Consider the following 21,717-nt stretch of genomic DNA (forward strand, 5'->3'; position numbering starts at 1 on the left):
GTATTATATATATATATATATATATATATATATATGTGTGTGTGTGTGTGTGTGTGTGCTAGAGCTATCGGAAAGAGAATCCAGAGCTGTAAAGCTCGCTCAGTTGATCCACGAGAGAAGAACACAAGGCAGAAGTTATTTTCTTTCTTCGCTCTCCGGTTGGGGCGCAGGACAGAGCGAAAAGGCGAACAAAGTAAAAATGCCAAACAAAAGAATGGCAGACAAAGCGGAACAAAAAACTGATTTATAAAGATGCGAGTGTATCTACAGAAGTTTTGGGGTAACAGAAAAGACGCAAAAACAAGAGTTGTCTCTGGATTTCTCGAGCCACATAACGGTGCCTCGAAGAGGAAGTGTATGCCGTCTTTGCTTACTAGGCTCAGTAGCAAGGTGGTCTTCGACGGGGGTGGGAGACAGAGACAGAGACAGAGAGAGATGTAATCACCCCGTAACGTGCAGCGTGCGCAGCCCAGCTATTTATTAAGAGGCCGTAGTTTTCAGGCACAGGAGAAAGAAAAACTAGCCGAAAGCGAGAAAAGAGGAGGGACGACGGCGGATAAGAAAAGCGCATGAAGCAAATGTGGGAGTTCATGAACAGCAGCAGCAACATCGGCGATTTCTTCTTCAACCAACAGCTGACACTTCATTGGGAAGAAAGAAACAGGAAAAATGCGGAAAGACACACGATGACGGCCGCAATTTAGACTGAACATACAAAATAGCTCGATTTCATTCCACGTGACGCTTTGCCGTGTTGCCGTTGATGCACAAAAACACCGCGAGCCTCTCATGTTTTGCTCTTCCCTAATTTGAGCGTTATGTGCGGCTCACCACGTCGCACGTGGGGTATTACAATTTATGGACTTTCTCAAAAACGTCGTTACCAACAACAGGGAAAAAAAAACAGAAACAAGTCGCGCCCGCCGTCGCTTAGCGCTGATCCGTGTTGCGGCGTCGGATTGCCTCCTCTCGCTGCGTCTTGTCTGCCGCAAAGTTGCACCGCAGTTGGCGGCCCTCCATCTCATATCGGTCTAGCATCGCCGCCGCGCAGCCAGCCAGCGGTACCGAGGCCATTGTGACATACATGTGCTTCACTTTGCTGTTGTGCTTCACAGGCAGTACATCCACCTCCTCCACCACGTCCTTCTCCTTGCCAATTTGGCTTACGTAGTCGGCAGCGTTCGGATCGGAATCGACCACCGTACTAATCAGGTCTGTTATCTGCCTCACCGTGAAGTAGGACGGGATACCACCAAGAAAGAGTGTGCGGGCGCGCTTCTCCTTGCGATCACGCCAGAAGGTGCCATGCGCAAATTTCGGGTCGTGCCGCAACTTCGGCTCCAGCTGCACAGCGTCCTGCGCTCCTTCCGCTGTCGCGTCACCCATCATCTGCTGCACCGCCGCAACCGTGGAGCTCAGGCGCGTCATCTGCCGCTCGAGGCGCTGACTCGTTTCCCAGCGGTGGCGCTCCTTCCGCGTCAGGCTCTCCGGCATCTGCGCAGGCGGCGGCGGCGGCTCGCGGCGGGCCCGCTTCGCGACCACAACTTCCCTTAACGCTGGCGTGGCGGACAGTGAGGTGGCCAGCGTTGACGGGGCGGCGAGTGCGTCGTGGCTGCGCTTGCGAGGCGACGACGACGACACGCAACTGCCGTCCTCGTCATCGAGGTGAGGCGGGGTGATGCGGTGGGACGGCGGTCTGCTGTCGCCTTCCTCGCCCGACTTGCCGCGCTTCGCGTCGCGGTGTTTCTTTCTGCGAAGGACAGCTCTACTCGGCATTGAAAGGTGGGTGACGTATGGGCCGTGGGAGAGTCGGGTGTGGTCCGACCTGCAAGACAAGAGAATGCGCAACTCCACCCAAAAGAGGATGGAAAAAAGACTTACGCATGAGAGGCCAATGCACGTACATGCGTCAATAGCACATCCGGGGAACAGTGGAGAGGAGTTCATTGTTTCGAAGGGTAAGACGAAGGTGGCACACAGAGAAGAGCGAAAAGGCCGCGAAGCACAGATACACACACCCACATATATTTATATGATTACAGGAAGAAAGATCGACCGCGTTAAGGATTTGAGACGGGCAACGGTACCTAAGTGAGTCCTGATGGGGCCCAAAAAGGAAAAGGCACACTTCCGTCTCCAATTCGCAGCATCAGCGGAGCAGGTTTTCACGCAGGAATCGAAATGCGAGTCGTGCAGTGAGGCGAACGTCCTCAGTTGCCAAACTCAGGAATGACTCTTTAGATTAGTTCGAGCCATGCGGTGGCGGCAACGAGGGAAAGAAAGCGCAACCATTCGGAAGAGAAAGGCAGTATAGAGGCGGGAAAAAAAATGGAAAACCTCTCAACCCAGGAAGGAGAAGTTCTTGCCTTTCCGCTGGCAGCACGACACCTCCTGAATTAAACGCGACCACAACATCGCAACGACATCCAACAACAGTTGTGGAGCACAGCACAGGAAGAGGAAAGCAGAAGTGCCGCAGCTGATAGAGAGGGGCAAGTCGCTGAGCCAACGGAAAACACGATAACAAAAAGCATTGTTGCACTGTCGCGGCGACCAGAGAAGGTGTTCGGAGACCATCATCACCCAGAATCGATCCCAAGGTCCACAGACACCGACAGAGAGGATCCACAATCCTGCTCCACTCATAACACTATTATGCACTGCTTGAATTCCTTAACTTTTCTTTGGTGGGCACACAGGAGCCTCCGACGCGATCGGCAGCGCGTCAGTCAGCGCCGCCCCCGCCAACGACTCCGTATCGGCGTTGTGCTCGTCCTCCTCGTCGTAGACCACGTTTTCCAGATCCGGGACCACGTCCTCGAAGTCCTGCCGCTGCCGCCGCAGGCCCTCCACAATCTGTAGTCGCATGTGACTCGGTGCGCTGAGCACGCCACCGGTGCGGCGATCCTCGGAGAGCAGCACCACACTGGCTAAGAGAGCCACCAACGCGGAGAGGAGAAAGAGCGCCTCGGTCCACATGAAGCCCACGAGCGGCGGCAGGTCTTGCGCAAGCAACGCACCACTGCTGCCGCTGCTACTGCTGCTGCTGCTGCTGCCATTTCCACCGCCATTGTATCGCCGGAAATGATCCAAGATGGCCCCGGCAAGCATTGGAAACGACGCCAAACCGATGTTTTGGATGGAGGTCATCGCGCCGTACGCCACGCCCACAACGTTGTCCGGCACCACCCATGGAATCGAAGGCCAAAGCCCTGACACGAGGAAGCTGTAAAAGCCACCCATCAGCACCATCAGCACCGGCGCAGGGATCATTGTCGTCATGAACACCACATGAATCGACGCAAAACAGGAGCACGCGAGGATGAGCCAGTGCGTGTTGCGACCCACCGCATCCACCACTAACCCAATCACCGGGCTCGCCACCGCGGAGGTGATTTGGTAAAACGACAAATAACGGGCCGCCGTGTCGCCGCTGTAGCCGTACTTCACCTCAAAGAAGTTTTTTCCCACCCCCATAAACGGAAAGATGGCGGTGTAGCAGAAGACGCACACGGCACAGAGCAGCCAGTAGGCGAAGGGCATCCGCACCACGTCCGACAGCTTCATCGCATTCGCATCCGCCTCCGCCGCGCCTTCCTCCTCGGTCGTCGGCGTCAAGTAGCCCGTGCGCTCCGCGTAGCGGTCGGCTAACACCAACACGCTACACGCGCCGACGGAGACGACACACGCACCGGTGCCTGCAATGGCAGCAGCCTCGACGCCCCAATTGTTGGCAATCAACGGCGAAAAGAGAAAGTTGAAGGAGGAGCCGACGCGGGAGAAGCTGATGGTGATGCCAAAAGCCAGCGCCATTCCTCGGCAGCCTTTGAACCACCGCGCCACGAAGGCGGACTGCGAGACGGAGAGCGATTCCCCACCAAGTCCGAACACAATACGCCCGACAATCAGCATCCAATACGTGGTGTTGTGCACACCGATGTAGAAGAGCACCGAACCGGCGAGGATCAAAGACGTGAAGAGCAGCATGGCGCGGCGCAGTCCAAGATACTTGTCGATCAGCAGCCCACCCACGACGGAAAGAACGGTGTTAGGCCACGAGTACACACTGTACAGGTACTGGTTCATACTCTCCGTGTAGAAGTGCCCGTGGCTCTTAAAGAAGTTCTCAATCGTGTTGCCGCTACCACTTCCAATAGAGCCTGGGAAATCGTAAATGTAGTAGCTGCCAAACGTCAGGAAGCACGCTACGGCCAGCACGTACCACCGCAGCTCCTTCGATTCTTGCTTGAGAACATCCCACACCGTCTCCCTCCCGTCCGCGACGATCTCCGCCGTCGTCTGCGGAGCCGACGCCATGAGAGCAAGTGTAAAAGCGGAACAGGACAAGCACCAGGAAAGTGCTGCGACTCGGATTCACTGAACCACAAAACGGCGGCTTTTCCTCTCTACGTGAAGGAATTTAGTAAGGGGTGCAATGCTTGTAGCAAAGGCACAAGCGACGTCGAAAAGTAGGAGGAGACAAGAAGGGAGAGACAGAAAAAAACAAGAGACGTAAAGTTGGCGGTGAATTCAGTCGTTGGGCGCTGCAGCGACGTCACGCATCGATGTCCGCGAGGGTCTTCGTGTCCGAAAGGAGAACCGCCTCAGCAAAAAGAAAAGAAACGGAAGAAGAGGCCGCAAAAAGAAAAAGCGAGAAGGAAGCAAACAAAGGCAAGAAGCACGCGGTCAGGTGGACCAGTTCCGAAGACGCGTGAGAGTATACGCGGGTGCGTGTGTGTGTGTGTATATAAGTTGAAGGAGCGGGTATGTCGGCAGAGAATGCACCAACGAGAGTGAAACAGTGTTTCCTTTGCGGGTAACAGCGCTACAAATATATATCTTCGGGCGAAATAATTCGTGGTGGTGGTTTTTGACTCCCGTTGTTGGATGCACTAAAGAGTCGTTGTGTTGTGCGTTAGAGCGTCACGCCACCGCCGCCCATGGAATGTCATGGAACGAGAAAAACAAGAAGCACGCGAAATCCACACAGGAGAGAGGGCGAAGCAGAAAGCGTGAGAGCAGTTACGCTGGGTAAACAACAGCGGTGCGTTATGGGACTTGACGACTCGCGAAAGGTTCGGAGGAGAAAAGCGATGAGGACGACGAGAGAGCAGCGTTAGTGTCTCACTGCTGCCCTTCTACTCATAGTGCCTCACTTTCCAACGAGAGGCACATCTTCCTGCCTTTCGCCCCTCCAAAAAGAGAATGGTGCAACGAAGAGACGAGAAGCACAAAGGAATGCAATGCAAATATGCATCGCCGAAAGAACTGGCAAATAAGATCGCGCCTCAACTGCTCCATTCCGTGGAAACTCAAATTTACAGGGTATGTGTTGATTCAGACTTTTTTGATGCGATTTCCCCGTAGGGAGATGTGCGTGACACAGTAGATCTCTGCGTGCAATCCACTTGCGGTTACTCGTTATGCGGGTGCTTGAACTTGCCAAATGTACACAAAGAAAAACAATAAAAAAAAATAATAATAAATTCAAAAACGGTATTTGTTGTGTCACTACCTCTTGCAACGTAAGCATCCAACCTTGTCGATATCTTAAGTGGGGAAGGATTGGTGGAGGAGGTGATAAGTCGAATAGAAAATGTGGTGCCAAAAGAGAGCACCGTTTCCAAGCTGCACGCGTGGCGTCACCGTCTGACAGCACGCTACATGGTTTCACAACATTGAGGGTTTTTGCTCAACGAATTACTGAATAACTGCTGCAACGATCCAGAGCCAGACATCGGTGCACACCTGCCTACCTTTGCTGCCGGTCGTGAGCATTCAATTAACTAGCCCGTGCTTAGTTAACGGCTACAAAGAATCACTGAAAGAAAATAAAAATAAAGATGCGGATGTCGCTTCGGGGCAAAAGATGTACTTCGGTTCCCCTCACGCCATTTTTAGCACTCGTTTTATGGGCCACCACACGTACCCTACGACCTTCGTTTAGCGTAACGTAACCCCCTGCCAAACACAGCCTCCTTTCAGTCGCTGAAATTGTTTACATGCCAGTGGCGCAACCTATAGGAGCGGATACGTTAGCTGTGAAGATTATAAAATAAAAGTGTCGAGGTACGGAGATGTCTCAACGCTAGTGGAAATCATCAGTTAAAAAATAATCAATAAATCAACAAGTTAGAAAAAAAAACTGGCAGAACATATGTGTGGCTTTAAGTTTGTATCGGGTCATCTTACCGGCCGCGCAAAATGGGCCTGCGTACGTTTCATACACCTCTTCGCTGTTCAAGCACAGCCTTTGAAAAAAAAAAAGAGAAGAACAGAGCACGACAAGCAGTTTACGGAGAAAGGAGGCACAACGAGAACATTTTTGTTCCTCCCCTGCAGGGTGACTGGGAGGTGTGAAAGGAAACGGCGCACCGATTGTGGGGTATTACAACGAACGGTACGCGTTCAGTCGCGTCAAAAGCGATGAGGAGAGAGGGGGAAAGGAGGGAAAGCGCGTTGGAAGTTTCCGGGCATAAGAGGTGGGTGAGCAGAACGGAAGACATCGTCAGACGGCAGTAAACAAGCAAACGAACAACGCGAACTGGACCGCACCTGCATGTGTGTTTCGCTACAATGAAACTACGACAGCAGAGCAGTACACCTACGATGGGCAAATGACAAATAAAAAGGCCTCTCACAACAGCCCTCCACGCACTCCCCGCCCCATCCACCACGAGGACTGCTCAACACCACAAGAAGGCAGAAAAAAGAATCGCCCGCTTTATTGCAAAACAGCAAGAAACGAGAAAGCAGTGCTGCAGCTTCATTACACCCCAAAGCACTGCGCATTGCCCACATTTTTGAGGCGCCTTTATCCAAATTGACGCAAGCCGATCGCAAAAGAACTGGGACACGCGCACACAACCAATAAGCAACGCCATTTATAAAAAAGATTCCATGTTTCCTTCTTCTGTATTTTAAGGAGGAAGTTACGCGGAGCGTGTCAACGTGTCTTCCGAGAAGTGAAGAATGAAAAAAAGGGAGTCCGCTGTATCGAGAAAATATTTGAGGAGGGGTGGAAAAGGGAAATATGAAAAGGGTGTGCCGGGGCACTGTTGCAGAAAGAGAAAAGAAAAACGACATCAACTCAGGTTGGCACACAAGTCGGTGTAGAATCACCGGCACAGAGGAAAGAAAGAAAATCGAATACCGCGAGAAACGCACAGGAGTGGAAACGATCAAGGCGATAGCTGTGACGCTGAGACGGTCTGACCCCCACAACCACGAAAGAGAAGCATGAGAATAACGATGTCTTCAACTGCGAAGAGCGGAATAACTCGCCATGAGTTGAATTCAGCGTTATGAAATCTCAGAAGGGAAACAAAAGATCATACGCCTGAACTTTTTTATGTGGCGTTGATATTATTTCTCGGAGCACTTTCATTTCTTTATGGGGTCCTGCTGGTCCAGCATCGCGCACCCGAGCGCACTGAGGTAGCCGTCGTGTTCAAGGAAGTGGGCGTGGCAGTCGCCCGAGGACCAGTACTTCATCGCGGAGCTGATCAGGCTCCAAAGCATCGGATTGTCGCGCACAAAACCGCCGGCAAAGAAGATGTTCTTCACGCCGTGCACCTTCGCGTGCAGGTACGCCAGTTGGGTGACGTTACTCGCGATCATGTTGAGCATAGACCGCACAATATCGATGGCCGAGGCGGCCCTGGTGCCGTTGCGTACCACCGGCGACATAAAGTCCGACGCGGCCGCTTTGCTCGCCAAAGGGGAGAGGATTTTGCTCGTGGCGTCGTCGTCCGCGAAGTGGTCGGTGTGGCTAACGCGGTGCATGTCGTAGAAGCGCTCCGTGCCGAGCTTGCCAAAGGTGCTGCCCACCATCTCCGCGGACAGCATCTCGGGGAAGTCCTTCGCGTTGTAGCCGTAGATGTCACCGACGAGGAGGTCGACGTTTCTGTTGTCGCCCGGGCCGTCCAGCCGCATAATCTCCATCACCTCCTCCCACGAGGTGAGGTTCGTCATGGTGCGCACAAGGCCCCAGAAGGTGGCCCCGCCAATCGGTGACCCGCCCACACGAGTGTGCGCACCGTCGGCACTCAGGCACTTGATGAAGGAAATACCCGAGCCGATGTTGTAGAGCATGTACGGGAAGGGAGAGAAGGTGTCGCCGGTGCTGACAAGCTTGTGGGGGTGGTGGACGCCCGTCAACGGGTCCACCGTGAAGACGGACTCTGGAGCAATGCGCAGAACCAAGTTGAGCCCCTTCACCACGGCGGCGATTTCCTTCACCACGTCGAACTCCACGCCCAGCTCGTTCTGCGCCAGCTGAGAGTACTTGAAGGCGCCGCCACCCGTGGCCCGCAACTTCTTCATGTACTCCGGCTTGAAGGCGGTGAGGGCGTGCGTGCTCGCCAGGTGCTCGGCAAAGCGCGGGATTTGCTGCGACGGGATCTTCATGAAGCACAGCGTGCCCACGCGCGAGTGCGGGTTCAGCCGCAGCTCCTTCTCCGCCGCCTCGGGGTCGGCGAAGTACTGGAAGGTCCGGAGGCCCACCTTCTCGGAAAGGGAAGAGGCCTCCTGGATCGCAGACGAGAAAGGCGTGATGCCGCTCGCGGTGGGCGGCATGAGGAAGGCCACCTTGGCAAAGGTGCCGCCGATGTCGACGGTGGCCGGCACGCAGAGGTCGAACTCGCTCGCGCCGTCGAGCTTCGACGTCGTGCTGTCCGCGTCGCTCATCTCCATCGGCAGGTCGGCGCTGGAGGCGAGGGGCGAGGTAGACGCGCCGGCGTACAGTCTCTCAAAGACAGAAGCGAAGTAGCTGTGCATGACATCGCGGCGGATTTTGCCGAAGGGCGTGAGAAAAGTGCCGTGGTCGCTGAATGCGTGCGGGTGCAGGTGGACGAACTGGGGGATCTGCGAGGGATGCAGCTTCTCCTCTTTCGCGATGCTGACGAAGTCCTCCATGATCAGCTGGCTGCCAAAGTTCACCAGCTCCGCCCAGCTTACCGGCTTCGCCGTGTCCTCTACCGGGTGAGCCTGGTACCACTCAAACCCAATCGTGTCACGGTTGGGGCACACGACGGCGATCACCGGCTTCAGTGGGTCGCAGTACACAAAGATGGTGTTGACGTAGCGCGAGACGGCAAAGGTGTGCTCCAGCTCCACGGCGACGGCGTACTGGAAGTTCACCGGCCACAGCACTCCCAGCGGGGCGCCGAGAAAGGTGAAGGTGTTGTCACGCTTCCGCTGCGCTGCAATCTGCAGCTCCAGCGCCGGCTCGCCCTTCCTCGTCACCACAACCTGCCCGATGCCGGCGCTGTCCGACAGCGCGCTCAGCGGCTTTAAGTTGAGCGCCAGCGACGGCGCAGGCGAGCCATCAATGGTCGTGACACCTACGCAGTTCTGATAGCTGACCTCGCACACGGACGGCACGTAGCACACGCCGATGTGCTCCAGCAGGCTAAAGCTCGTGCTCTCCTGCGAAACGCTGAGGATGATCTTGCGGACCGACCCGCCGAGCTGCCGCTGGAAGGCGCGGAAGAACAGGAAGCGCAGAGCGGCGCTGTCCTGCCGATTAATATGAATGCGGCGAGAGATGAGCTGGTAGACGGCGTTGAACATCCAGTTGTACACCGCGCCGTACCGTCGTCGCGCACGGCTCAGCTGCAAGCGGCTCGTGTGGAAGAGCGCCGGGGACGTGACGAGGAGGGTCGGGTGGAACTTGACGAAGGTCTCTTGCAGATGGGCCGCGCCGGTTGTAGCGATGGCGTTGCCTTGACTTAGCATGCCCATCACGCAGATGCGCTGGAAGAGCGAGGCCATGGGGCTGAACCACACCATTGATTCCTGCTTGTAGGAGGACGGCAGCACGCCAGTCATGAGCAGCACACTCAGATCATGGAGTACGGCGAAGTGGCGGACCGGCAGCAGCGCGCTGCTGTCGCTGCACGACGCGATGTTTGTGTTCTCCATCACGTAGGTCAGCACCGAGTCGGTCGTCACGTTTTCCGTGTTCGGGGGCACCGGGTGAAGGCGGCCCTGCTGCTCCACGTACTCAAACGGGAAGAAAGCGATGTTCAAGTCCTTTGCTGTCATGTGGTCATCCTCATCGGCGAAGGCGTTCGTGTAGATGACCGTCTCCAGCTTCGTCGAGCGGCAGGAGAGCAGCATCGCCACAGCGCTGCGATCCGCCACCGCAGCGCGAATCTTGTTCTGGTCGAGAAGGGTTCGCATGGTGCTCCGCTTGCCGGCCAGCGGCACCGTCGTAAAGCCGTAGAGCGCGCAGGCCACTTCAAGGATGACGGCGTTGCGGCTCGGCTCGCATTCCACACCGATGAGGTCGCCGGCGCGGAAGCCCATCTCCAGCAGGCCCGCCCCGAGCTCCCTCGCTCGTGTGTCCACCGCACCGTACGACATCCACTCCGGCTCGCCCAGCTCGCTGGTGGCGCCGAGGCACTTAAAGGTGCGAAACCGCGCCACGCTGCGCTCCCACATTTCGCCGAGGGTTTGCACGCCCGCCAGCGGGTTGAGTGCCTTGTTGGACATGCACAGCTCCTCGGTCTCTTTCAGCGCCTCCAGCGACACCAGCGGTGGTTCACCGGTGACCGGCACCGAGGTGTAGCGCTGCGAGGAGTACATCACCACCCAGACCAGGAAGACACAGAGAACAAACGACTTGAAGCTGATGGTGAAAATCAGCCACGCCGCCACCGCCAAGAGTAGCGCCTCCAGACGCCTGTTCGAGGTGGGGTTGGAGTGTTCGTGATTGGCGGCCTCAACCAAGCTCGAGACGTTCAGCCGGGAGGGAGAGCGCTCTGCCATCACCTGGTTCGGGTCCACCGCCACCGTTATGCGGCAGGTAGTGCCGAAGTGGTCGGACAGGTACGTGTAGGGCCGCCGGCTGCCCATCATGAACTTCTCCAGGTGGGGGTGGTCGACCTGCACGGCTGCGTTGACAAAGAAGTAATCTTGCCGCTGCGGTATCGCCTCAAAGCGCTCCAGCTTCGACAGCTTCGGGAAGTACAAACTCGCCGGGCGCGTGGGCGGGTTCTGGCCCTGCGCCTCGTAAATCACATCCCGCACCGTCCCCAGGCTCTGAAACTGACTCAGCAAGTCCTGGAAGTTTTTTGAGGTGTGCCCAGTCGTTGTGTCGATGCCGTAAATGTTGAAGTCGCCGGAGATGATAAAAGGCACGTCGCCGCCGTCGGGCTGCTGCGCCACCGTGCCGACAGGCGAGCTGGGGCAGTGGCCGTTGACCTGCGCCAGCGCCGCTCGCACGAAACGGTGCACCTGCTGTATCTGCGACGACTCCGGCGGCAAGTTGTCCTCCGGGCGCAGATGCACGTTGAAGACCACCACACGCTGGTTGCCCTGGCCATTCGCCGCCGGCAGCTCGATCTCCGCAAAGAGGCAGCCTTTGCTCACAGTTGCCTCCCGGCGCTCGTGGCTGCGGAAGGTGTAGGAGCCGCGGTGCCAGATCGGGAAGCGCGAGGCGATGATGAGGCCGTTGTCCGAGCACACGTTGTACTGCAGGATGGTGCGGTACGACGGCTGGCGCGAGATGACGTAGTAGTGGAAGCCTTTTTCCTTGAGCCCGTCAAGCAGCATTTTTTGGTAGCAGAACTGCTTCTGGAGAGCGTAGGGCAGGTAGCTCATCGCGTACACCTCCTGCAGCAGCAGCACGTCGTAGGCGTCGACATTTGCCAGAAACGCCTCGATGCGCTCGTGCTGGTAGCCACCGCTACCGCGAGGAAGGATGTTAAAGTTGTAGCTCAGCACGCGCGCTGAGGCGATACTGCGCTCGGCATCCGACATGGCTGGCTGTCCGTGAGCTACACTGAGAGATTTTAGCTTACTTCCGTTTTTTGTTTTATTCCTTTGGCAGAAAAAGAAAAGATAGTTTACGTTGGTGCGGCGAGGGAGGAGCTTGCGCTAAACGAACGGTCAATAGTGGAATTATTACGATGAACGGGGAGCTCGTTCTGAAAAGGCACAGAAGAAGAAAAAAGATGTGAGACGCACATCAGCGAGAAAAGAAGAGCGGAGGACAAGTGCCAGGTGTGATGCATCGCACGAGAGAAGTGCGCTGAGCGGATACCAAAACAGACGCTTAAATTCTAAAAAGCCTTCTCAAAGGACTGAAAGAGATTTCTATCAACTAGCGCCGACCACCTCTTCTACGATGCTATTCTCTGACGGCGTACAACAGCCGATGGTGGGGCACTGAGGGAATATAAAAGTCAGTAGCAACGGAAGTCACGGTGCCCCATTCAACGAAGTCATTGTGAGGATGACCTTATTGTCAAAGCAATACGGGCGGATGAACTCGCTCACGAAAAGCTGCTGCTGAAATGGAAAAAGAGCAAAACAGATGTCTAAGTTACTAAACGATGCGTTGCCCAGCCCCGTTAAAGGGATTGAAGAAGCTGATCTAGGTGAAGAAAGAAAGCCATAACTTTATGAAGCGACAAAGGAGGAAAAACAAAGCGGAAGGAAAAGTCGCGGTGTACACCGAAAAGCAATGGAGTTACAAGCACGGAGAGAAGCATGGCGGTGTACCATGACCACACCGTTTCGCCAAATCTAAATGGTCTGCGGCTGGAGTTGCGAGCGCTTGACAAGCTTGAGCTGAAACTCCTTCGTTGGGATGTTCTCCGCTTCGTCGACAATCTGCCGCTCCGGGCCTCGCCAGTTCTGCAGGCATCGCGCCGCCGCACGCAGGTAGGCAAACCACGAAGTACATCCGCCGGCGCCGGCCGCGAGGAGATGTAAAACAAAGCACATGCCATCTAACGCGTGTTTGAAGTGGCCATCAAAGTAGAGCAGCTGAACCAACTCGATGATGAGCATGGGCAGTGAGGAGAAGACGAACATCACCGCAATCCCGCACAGCAGGCGGCCCAGTCGCAGCGACCAGGTGCTACCGTACTTGTAGGCGTACACGAAAAGCGGCCCCGCGCACGCGCCGTACGCGACAATGCCGATAACGCTGAAGGCGAGATAAGCCTGGCGGAGCTCCAGTGCCGTGTTTTGGAATCGAATAAAAAGGACATAGTTCACCTGTGTGATGGTGACTAAGATGAAGTGATAGATGAGACATGCCAGCGGCACGGATAACTTGAAGAAGTGCATGGCTGCTGCGCTTTCCGTTAGATAAGCTATGAAGCCGATTTATTATCGTGTTATCGTTCTATGCACCGGTGGAGAGCAGTAATAGCGAAAGCAAAACAACTTGCTCTAGACGGGAGGCGCTGTTTTCCTTTCTACCGACACCATCAGCCGTGTTGCGCAGCGGTAGAAACGGTGCGAACAGCACAAGTTGGAGAAGGACGAGAGCCAGGTGTTGCCTTCAAACACAAATGCCGCACACGAGAGAATAACAAACGAAATGGCGAGAGAAGAGAGAGCGCAGTGTGCAGAAGCGAGGGCGCGGAAAAAACTAGGCGGCGTCCTTTGAAACGAAGAGGGCAGCGGCGCTACCCTTTTGGATCGTGGTGCACACAACCCACGTCACAGGGTCCTTTCCACCAGCCCACGAAAGCTCCAATTCCCTCTGTTGACGTTCTCCAGAAGTTTGTACGCTTTGAAGTGGTAAGAGGCCGACACAAACGCGGCGTCTAACGGACTTCCATGCGCACTTTTCTTTCTTAATGTATCACTATTCTCGCTTAACGAGTGTCGTCACTCACCACAGCTTTAATTCTGATCCTCCACGGTCGTTCCCTTCCATACATAACGGCACTCGGTGTCAGAGCAGGCGAAGTACAGCGTCATATCCTCCTGCGGTTGGCCGAGTGGGTTGACGAAGCATGCGACACCTTTCTTGTTGCACCGTGGGCACTGCTTATCGGGGTCGCGCTGGGCGGTGGGGTCGCTGGCGAACTCCGCTATAAGATCCATGCCGCCGATGGCGTCCGCCTTCATTTTTAAGTTCATCACGTGGACGAGTTTGCAGTCGTCGTGCTGCTCCGTTGTTTTGCAATAGTTGCACCGCCACGCCATGCTGTAGCCGTCCTCGTCGCACTCCGGGTACAGCAGGTTGTTGCACCGCGAGCAGAACAGCATCGGGGCCGTGGTGGCACGGCCGATGGAGTCTGGTGCCGCTCTCTTCGTCTCCATAGTGCCAGCTAAGGTGGGAGGGTGAAGCTACAGTAATTGCTTTATGGAAGGTCAAGGAGAAGGAAAAAAAAAAAGCAGCGGCAAGAAGCGCGAGGCAGAAGCGCAACGATCGAAAGCAAATACCAAAATAAACGCGCACGCACCTCGCGGGAAGAAAGGAGAAGCTTCGCTGCTGCAAGTGGCAGAACCAAACAAAAGCGACGCTCCTTGGAGCTGAAGAAACATAGAAGTTGCGCAAACAGCATACAAGAGGAAAGAGGAAAGAGGACAAGGAGCGGCGAGAAAGAAGGAAACGGAAGCGATTAACGGATAAGCGGAACGGGGAGAAGCAACCAGTTGAGATGTTAAAACTAGAGGTGTAATAGGGTTATCTCACCCCCGACACAGATACACACACGCACACATATATGCACAACGGTCATTTTAAGCGGCAGAAAGTTCTCTGCATGGGCGAGGTGTGAAGCTTCGCGTCTTGTTGCGAAACAGAACCCTCTTGAATCGCAGGCTGTCCTTCACATCCAGTTGCAAAACCTGCTCGCAGAACAACCTGCAAATACCCCTCTGCCCCGGTGCAAGTACTTCAGCGTGTATGGAAAAAGGAGGTTTCTCGTCGAGGGAGATTTCTTCCTTTCGCCTTGCATGTCAATCACCATCGGTCTCCTTTTCCTTCTCCTTCAATTCGCCCATCATACAATAAAAAAGTGCACCAGAAAAAAGCCAGCGAAATGAAGTTGTTCACGGCCATCTCATGCTAATAATAACAACCGACATCGCAAACGCGTGCAGCTCTCTTTTCCGCAACGGCGCCCTTCACACGTGAAGAGAACAAATACGTCATTGGGTGAGTCGGAAACTCTTCGAGACCAGCACAAGAAAAAGAAAGACGTAAAGCAAAGATCGCACGCGTCGCGCCGTCACACCTCAATCCTTACGGCCCTTGATGAGGCGGGTAGTGATCTTCTCCTTCGTGACAATCATCGCGACAGCACCGTAGCCAGAAAGACTGTCGCGATCGCACGCGGAGAGCATCGCCTGGGCTGCCACTTCGAAGAGCTCCTCAGGAGACAAGTTCGGGCGCCACAGGGCCTCGCACATGCCATGCAGACTCTCGCCAGCGGTGCCAGCGCACACGTAGTCCTCCGGCTCGCACGGAGCACCAATGAGGTCGGTGGCGCACAAATACACCTCGCCCGTTTCCTTGTCTATGCTGCCAACCACTGGCTCAACGAACCACGGACCAAAGCGAGCTTCGTAGAGCATGGAGGTGAGCATGGCCGCGAAGGCCTTTCCGGTGATGTTGCGCTCTTCACGCAGTTTGTACATCTCCGTGCGGAACTCAACCTTGTTTGCAAACGTTTGCTGGTCGGTGCGCAGCCCGGTGAGGCCGTAAACGACGCTGTCGTTGACGATGTGCAGCTTCGGCACCTCCATCGAGATCGTCTTCAGCTGCTCGCCGAGGCGGTTATCGGAGATGATAACGAAGCACTCTTTGCCCGCCATGGCCATCACGGAGCCACCGCTGTACTGCATAATCGACATGTTGAGAAGGTGGAGGAGAATTGGGAAACGCGAGTTCTCAGTAAGGTGAATGTTGATGCCCCTCACGACGAGGTGAAAAAGATAAAGCCTTAGCTCTCGTTTCCGCGCAACGATCCACGCGCACAGCTAGATCAGAGAAGTGAGGAAAGCGATTCAGGCGATGATCAGGTGGTCAAGACGAGCAAATGAAAGCGACGTGGTATTCAAAAATAACGTTCGACAAAGCGCACTTGTGGTTCTGCCAGAGCAACAAATGAAAAAGGGAATTTCAATCGATACGAGTGAAGCTTCGAAAGCAAACAGAAAAGGCGCACGCGGTAGATTGCCACGCGTCGATTAAAAACAGTTGAAGAAGTGAGGAAGGAAAAAGAGAAAGAAGATGCAGACAGCACCATCTGAAAGAGAGGCGAAGCGGCAGAGAAAGGCGACCGCGACACTGAAACGAGGTGACCCCGCTGCCCTGCGAACTTCAGCAGCATCACTTCTGCTTAAAAGCAGCTGTAGGATGCAGTACAGCCCACACACATCCATAGGGACACAACAGAACACTTTTTTTGTTTTTCTCCCGAAAGATAACGAAGGATAATCACGAAGACTTGCTGATAAAAGCGCGACGCAGCACGACAGTACCAGAAGGTATATATGGCATCCCAGGAGAAAAAAAGAGAGGAATTTGTTGTTGTTTTTTAAGGAAGCTTCAAATGTGAGAGGCTCACACGAACAGTGTGGCCACAGATACGACCACGTAGCGAAAGATGCAACGCTTACGCCTCGGTGTACGTCTTTAAGGGAAAGACAGCGAGAGACGGAACGACGTCATGTGTGGAGCAGCGCGAGCTGCACATGTGTGAAAAGCTGTTTTCCCAATGCTGCTACATCTTCTTCTGCTCTTCCCTTTCGCGATATCGATTGCCCGCATTCACCAACGCCGGATGTGTGAAGCCCTCGAGTTTCCCGTCCTCGGAATAAATGGGCACGAAATCGTGCCCGTACTTCAGCACCTCTGACCGCGTCCGGCTGAAGTACACCACGACGCTAAACATGGACATCACAAACAGTCCTGGCAGGTACACCCGCCACGTTACCTTGTACGGTTGCTTCATGGATGTACGCTCTGATTTGCTCAACAACTAAGTTGGTGAATGCCAGCGGTGAACCGTACTGGCACACGCCGTCCAGGCACAAATAAAAGAAAAGGAGGGGAAAAGGCCGTAGAAGAAGATTGTGGGAGTGAGAGAGACGCAGGACACGTTGGAAACTCGAGCGTTGAGGAGAAGCGTTTTTGAAAGTGTTGCTGCTTCGATGACCAATCTCTTCGTTGCCGTCTACGAAGGCACTTGCACGTTCCGTCGGTACACTCGAAAGTGCGAAAGCGTAATTCAGTGAACCAGTCTGATTACTTTTCATTTCTTCCTCTTTCAGAGAGCTGGAAGAATTCTGCAGCATCCTCTCCTTTTTCCCCGCACGGCATCTGATTTATGGCGGGATGCATCGTTAAGATGCCTTATTAACGTGTTGAAGGCAGTGCAGATGAAAAATGTCGATGAGTACAACCGACTTGCCATGCACTGAAGGAGACGAAAAAATGAAAACAATAGTGAGCGAGAATGGCTCACGTCAACCACATGAACAATGCAGAAAAAATTGGGAGCAAATGCAATTCCTAAAGTGAGAAAGAAACGAAGAGCCAAGAAAAAAAAAAGAGAGGGATCCTATTTATTTAAGCACTGACAAAACCAAGATACAGAAAACAAAGCAAAAAGAGTGGGAACTGAGACGGAACCCATTTAAAAAGAAGTCATCTACCTTTCAAATAATAATAAAAAAAAAACGAGGTCGCTCCGTTACAGGAGAAGATAATGAAACCAGGCACAAGACTTTCCACGTTCGCCACCAGTAAAGAAAAAAACAAACGCCAAGCTAAAACCGCTGGATATGTATGTACATATATATATATTTATATATATATAACGCAGCATTCTCACCCTTTTAAAATGACCACTGAATTCATAGGCGAATTCAAACACCACAAAACACGAGGTAAGTAGAGAGAGAAAGCAAAAGAAAAAGGACGATCACACAACACATAAAAGCTCTCCATAAAACTGCATGTACATTCACTTATTGGTAACAAAGTAAACAGCCAAGAGGAAGTTGCAAACAAAACTCCCTTAAGCGTCTAGGTGTAAAAAAAAAAATATGTAAACGAACAACTGATACATACGTATCTCTCTACCGTAGACTCCGGCGACAGTTAGAAAAACCGCTATCAGAAGACTAGCCCCCCGTATTTCGTTTTTCAACGGCAGAGCGTTGAAGTTCTTTTCGCACGTCCATGCACAGCTTCATTTTCACAACGGCAGTGTTTAGCAACCGCGCACGAAGTCAGAAAACGGAAAAAAGAAACACACACAAAAAAAAAAAATAATAACCAAACGAAAACGGAGTAATACACATATGTGGTACATAGATGACCTTTCCCTCCCCTCCTTTTACAGTGCACACGGTTTCTTTGCTAGCCCCTCCGGCCCACCACTTGAAGAACGCAACGAAAGACAAGTGCTCAGTGTGTTGCACACGATAACTACCTGAAATGTTTGCTTACGTCGCGGAGAAGCTCAGTGCGGAGCGAATAAAAAAGGAAAACGCGAAGAGCCTTAATTGCAGCGGAACTCCGCACATACATTTCGTATCGTAGGAAGGGGAGAAAAACGGTTGCTGTGAAGCACCGTGGAGAAAAAAGAAGCAAGTAGATTTCCGTTGTATTGCCTCTGCCTTTACGTTACTAAGGAAAAAGAAATTGGTGCGTGCACCGCTGCAAACTCCTTGTCGCGAAAACAGTAGTGATGATAATAACACTTGTCAAAGACGCTTCCGTTCTAACAATTCTACACACGTCGTTGCACAGGTGAAAGAGAAAAATGCTGCGTGAAGCAGTCGACACGATCGGCACGTACTCGCAGACAAAAAGAAACAGTAAGCAAGGAAATGCTTTTGGCGTATTGAGCGCCTGATAAAAGACGAAGGAGAAACATGATCGAAAGAAATGACGCATGCGCTTGCAAGTGAGCCTGGACGCACTCCCGTGTCTAAGCAGAAGCAAAAAAAAAAAGGAACGTGGAATTGTAACGCAAGAAACGTAGAAAAGCAAAAACCCGTTTTCTTAGGCTTTCTTCGAGACCTTGTCAATAAACTGGCGTCCAGCAAGGCAGCGTGGCACAACGGAGACGAGGTGCACCGGCTCGCCGATGCCCTTCAACGTCGCAAAGCCAACGTCGTTCACGGCGATGAAGTGATCCAGCCCGCGGCTATCCACCTTCGGGGGTGGCGAGGGCAGTGCGACACTACGGAAGATATACGGCGCGGGTTCGTCATGGAAGGCCGGGATCGACTTGAGCTGCTCAAAGGTCTGCCGCGACATAAGAATTTGGCCACCGCATGCGGCAGCCTCGATGCGTGCACACCGATTCACGCTCGGGCCGTAGTAGTCAAAGCGGCGGTGGATACCGTCGTAGGTCGCGGTGGCATCGGTGCAGTACTCAATGCCGATGCGCACACGCAAGGTGCGCTCGTCCCACGCTTTCGGGTCGCCGCGGCCCTCGGTGTTCTCGATCATCTTAAATCCCGGCGCAATGGGGATCGAACGCATCAGCTCCAGTTGCATGGCGAGCGCCAGCTTCATCGCCACCAACACATCCTTGGCCGCAATAATGAAGGAGTCGCCGACCGTCTTGACCTCGTAGGCGCCAAAGTCGGCGATGAGCCGTCGGATCACGGCATGGTGATTCTTGACGGCCAGGCTCATCTTCTCAGAGTCCTTGCTCCATAGCTTTGTGCTGGCCTCGATATCGGTGAAGAGAAGACCGAAGGCGACGTTGTTGCCAGGGGCGCGCTGGTTCTCGAGACTGTTGATGCCATCCACCATACCCGATGAGATGCCGTCAATCATGTACTCGAACAGCCACAGAAAGCGTGACTCCACCGCGACGTTCCATTCGTCTTGCAGGAAGTGTCGGCAAGCAAAGAGAAACGGCTGGGTGAAGGAGCGAAGGTTCTCCACCGTCACGTTGTACGCCGTGTGGCGGCCACCCAACTCGCGCAAAAACTGCTCGCAGCTGGTCGTGTCGTGGATGTTGTTCATGAGGTCGACGTAGGACTGGAACACCCGCCGACTGGCGCGGAGATCCTTCAGTGCCTCAAAGTTGGAGAGGTCACCGTACATTTCAATGGCCTTGCCGTACATCGTGCCGACAAACTGATGGCGTGTGTCGCACTTGCTCTGTCGCTCGGTGATCAGCTGGAAGTCAGCCTGGATTTTCTTCAACGTCTGCTCCTCGTGCAGCTTGGCGTAACGCTCGCCCTCGGGACTTTCGCTGCCGTGCTCCAACAGGTCCAGCACGAGCTTCCAAAACTTCTGCCACTCCTCCTCCGCAGCACTGAAGACGTCGGTGCCGACAAACTTGGGAAACACCTTGAAGAAGGCATTGCGCATTTCCGCAAAGACCTCGGCGTTCACGCCATAGCCACGGTGCCGCGCACCGGCCTTGGTGAACATGTCCACCGTTACCTGCGGCTTCTCGTAAAAGTGGACCGCCGTGCCAATCATGCGCACCAGAGACTTGGACTGCTCATCGAGATCCACACCGTAGAAGTACACGCGCAGACGGGCGTTGCGCGTGAGCAGCTCATCGTAGAGTTGCTGCGCAAAGCGCTCCAGCATGCCCTCCTTCTCCAGGATGTTCCATGTGCCCTCCACCGTAAACTGAGAACGCTTCATGATCTGCTTCAGATTCTCCAGCTCGCGGGTCAGCAGCACCAGATCCTCCATCTCTGCCTTGGAGATGCCCACGTTTGCCTCGCGCTGGCGGGCTCGCAACTGCATCGCGGCGTTGGTCAGCGTCTCGTGAAACACGGTTTGGTTGTTGGCGGCAGGCACCACATCCTCCACGATGCTGCCGTCCGCCGGCTGTTCCTCGTCAGCTCCCGAATCCGACGGCGCCACATCCCAGGAGTCGTATTCCCGCCTGTGAGGCGAGGGCGTGAGAGCAGGTGCCGAGTTGCCATTGCTATCCATCACGGGGCTGTCATTGTGCTCTACCACATTCAATGCCTTGTAGGTGGGCAGCGATGTGGGGCACGTGCTAGACTCCGGCACAGACGTTCTCTGCTTAGTGTTGCGGCTGCGTGTCTTGCGAGACGATGAGCGTTGGCGCTCACGCGAGACTCCCCCTCCCATGACTAGGTTGGAATGTCACTGGGAAACAGAGAAAAGCAAGAAAGGAAAAAAAAAGGAGGTGGGGAGAAAAGAAAATACACGGTTCTTCCCCGTATGTGTATCTCGCACCAGTTGCGAGACCTTACGGCGAAGCGCGGGCACCTGACAAGTTGACCCAGAAGCCAAAGAGAGCTACAATACAACGAGAGCTTGATTGGGCGAACACAAAACGCAAAGAAAGGGGAGGAAAAGGAGATGCCACCCAAAAGCAAAAGACGGCAAACCACAAACAACAACAAATAATTATAGAAGGAATGGATTTTTGAGGCTTCAAGAACTAAAAAGAGGAGGAAGATATTTGTTGGTAGAAAGGGAGGAAAAACGATTTTGATGCAGAAAAGAAAGAAACGGAAACAACAGAGGAAAAATAACTCAGTCAAACTTTAACGCTTACCGTTTGTGAGCCGCTTACAACCCCGAAGCCGTACAGTAGGGCGGTCACCACCTCACGTTTTTGTTTTTGATGGTTGTGTGACGTTGTTGGGACTTGCCTTCGTGTCGCTAGCGTATTCAATAAAAGAATCGAGGCAGTTAGAGAGCAACTTGTATGAGTGCGCACTACACAGGGGTAACGATCGCAAAGCAAACCTGAAAGGGCAGATGCAACACACCTTTCTGCATCGGAGCAAAGAAGTTAAGCACGACCTACACCTTAACGTGGACGCTGCCCAAACAGGAATAGTTGGCAAACGACCGGGTTTATTTACAAATCGTACTGAGAGGTTCACAACACCTACAGCTGATCTGGAGTGTTCGCAGCATACAAGGAGGAAGAAAGAAAAAAAGAAGAGAAATGAGATGGGGATGCGGATACATGCTGAGGCGTCACATGC

At 53.8% G+C, this 21,717-nt stretch overlaps 8 protein-coding genes across 10 annotated transcripts; all 8 read right to left on the reverse strand.

Annotated features, from left to right (window-relative positions):
* Window positions 1–930: 930 nt before the first annotated feature.
* Window positions 931–1,877, reverse strand: ABB37_01828 (putative RNA binding protein; the record flags this gene model as incomplete). The annotated part of the gene is made up of 1 exon (XM_015798483.1): window positions 931–1,877. The coding sequence occupies exon 1, from the start codon at window positions 1,774–1,776 to the stop codon at window positions 931–933; it is 846 nt and encodes a 281-aa protein (XP_015664003.1). The 5' UTR covers window positions 1,777–1,877.
* Window positions 1,878–2,673: 796 nt separating this feature from the next.
* ABB37_01829 (hypothetical protein) lies at window positions 2,674–4,893 on the reverse strand (the record flags this gene model as incomplete). Its single annotated transcript, XM_015798484.1, has 1 exon — window positions 2,674–4,893. The coding sequence occupies exon 1, from the start codon at window positions 4,315–4,317 to the stop codon at window positions 2,674–2,676; it is 1,644 nt and encodes a 547-aa protein (XP_015664004.1). The 5' UTR covers window positions 4,318–4,893.
* A 2,490-nt stretch (window positions 4,894–7,383) lies between these two features.
* On the reverse strand, window positions 7,384–11,934 carry ABB37_01830 (putative Pantothenate kinase subunit; the record flags this gene model as incomplete). Its single annotated transcript, XM_015798485.1, has 1 exon — window positions 7,384–11,934. Exon 1 carries the CDS (start codon window positions 11,764–11,766, stop codon window positions 7,384–7,386), a length of 4,383 nt encoding a protein of 1,460 aa, XP_015664005.1. The 5' UTR covers window positions 11,767–11,934.
* Window positions 11,935–12,534: 600 nt separating this feature from the next.
* On the reverse strand, window positions 12,535–13,299 carry ABB37_01831 (hypothetical protein; the record flags this gene model as incomplete). The annotated part of the gene is made up of 1 exon (XM_015798486.1): window positions 12,535–13,299. Exon 1 carries the CDS (start codon window positions 13,081–13,083, stop codon window positions 12,535–12,537), a length of 549 nt encoding a protein of 182 aa, XP_015664006.1. The 5' UTR covers window positions 13,084–13,299.
* A 348-nt stretch (window positions 13,300–13,647) lies between these two features.
* On the reverse strand, window positions 13,648–14,284 carry ABB37_01832 (putative DNA-direcetd RNA polymerase II subunit 9; the record flags this gene model as incomplete). The annotated part of the gene is made up of 1 exon (XM_015798487.1): window positions 13,648–14,284. The coding sequence occupies exon 1, from the start codon at window positions 14,068–14,070 to the stop codon at window positions 13,648–13,650; it is 423 nt and encodes a 140-aa protein (XP_015664007.1). The 5' UTR covers window positions 14,071–14,284.
* A 707-nt stretch (window positions 14,285–14,991) lies between these two features.
* ABB37_01833 (putative Proteasome beta 3 subunit) lies at window positions 14,992–15,897 on the reverse strand (the record flags this gene model as incomplete). Of its 2 annotated transcripts, none has more annotated exons than XM_015798489.1 (1): window positions 14,992–15,897. In XM_015798489.1, the coding sequence occupies exon 1, from the start codon at window positions 15,607–15,609 to the stop codon at window positions 14,992–14,994; it is 618 nt and encodes a 205-aa protein (XP_015664009.1). In that variant the 5' UTR covers window positions 15,610–15,897. The 2 variants fall into 2 exon arrangements, with proteins under 2 accessions (XP_015664009.1, XP_015664008.1); XM_015798488.1 differs by having other exon boundaries at window positions 14,992–15,848.
* A 584-nt stretch (window positions 15,898–16,481) lies between these two features.
* On the reverse strand, window positions 16,482–16,771 carry ABB37_01834 (hypothetical protein; the record flags this gene model as incomplete). Of its 2 annotated transcripts, none has more annotated exons than XM_015798491.1 (1): window positions 16,482–16,771. In XM_015798491.1, the coding sequence occupies exon 1, from the start codon at window positions 16,710–16,712 to the stop codon at window positions 16,482–16,484; it is 231 nt and encodes a 76-aa protein (XP_015664011.1). In that variant the 5' UTR covers window positions 16,713–16,771. The 2 variants fall into 2 exon arrangements, with proteins under 2 accessions (XP_015664011.1, XP_015664010.1); XM_015798490.1 differs by having other exon boundaries at window positions 16,482–16,740.
* Window positions 16,772–18,772: 2,001 nt separating this feature from the next.
* Window positions 18,773–21,629, reverse strand: ABB37_01835 (adenylate cyclase-like protein; the record flags this gene model as incomplete). Its single annotated transcript, XM_015798492.1, has 1 exon — window positions 18,773–21,629. The coding sequence occupies exon 1, from the start codon at window positions 20,843–20,845 to the stop codon at window positions 18,773–18,775; it is 2,073 nt and encodes a 690-aa protein (XP_015664012.1). The 5' UTR covers window positions 20,846–21,629.
* Between the last annotated feature and the right edge of the window lie 88 nt (window positions 21,630–21,717).

The sequence above is a fragment of the Leptomonas pyrrhocoris genome, assembly GCF_001293395.1.
Source record: "Leptomonas pyrrhocoris isolate H10 chromosome Unknown, whole genome shotgun sequence".
NCBI lineage: Eukaryota > Euglenozoa > Kinetoplastea > Trypanosomatida > Trypanosomatidae > Leptomonas > Leptomonas pyrrhocoris.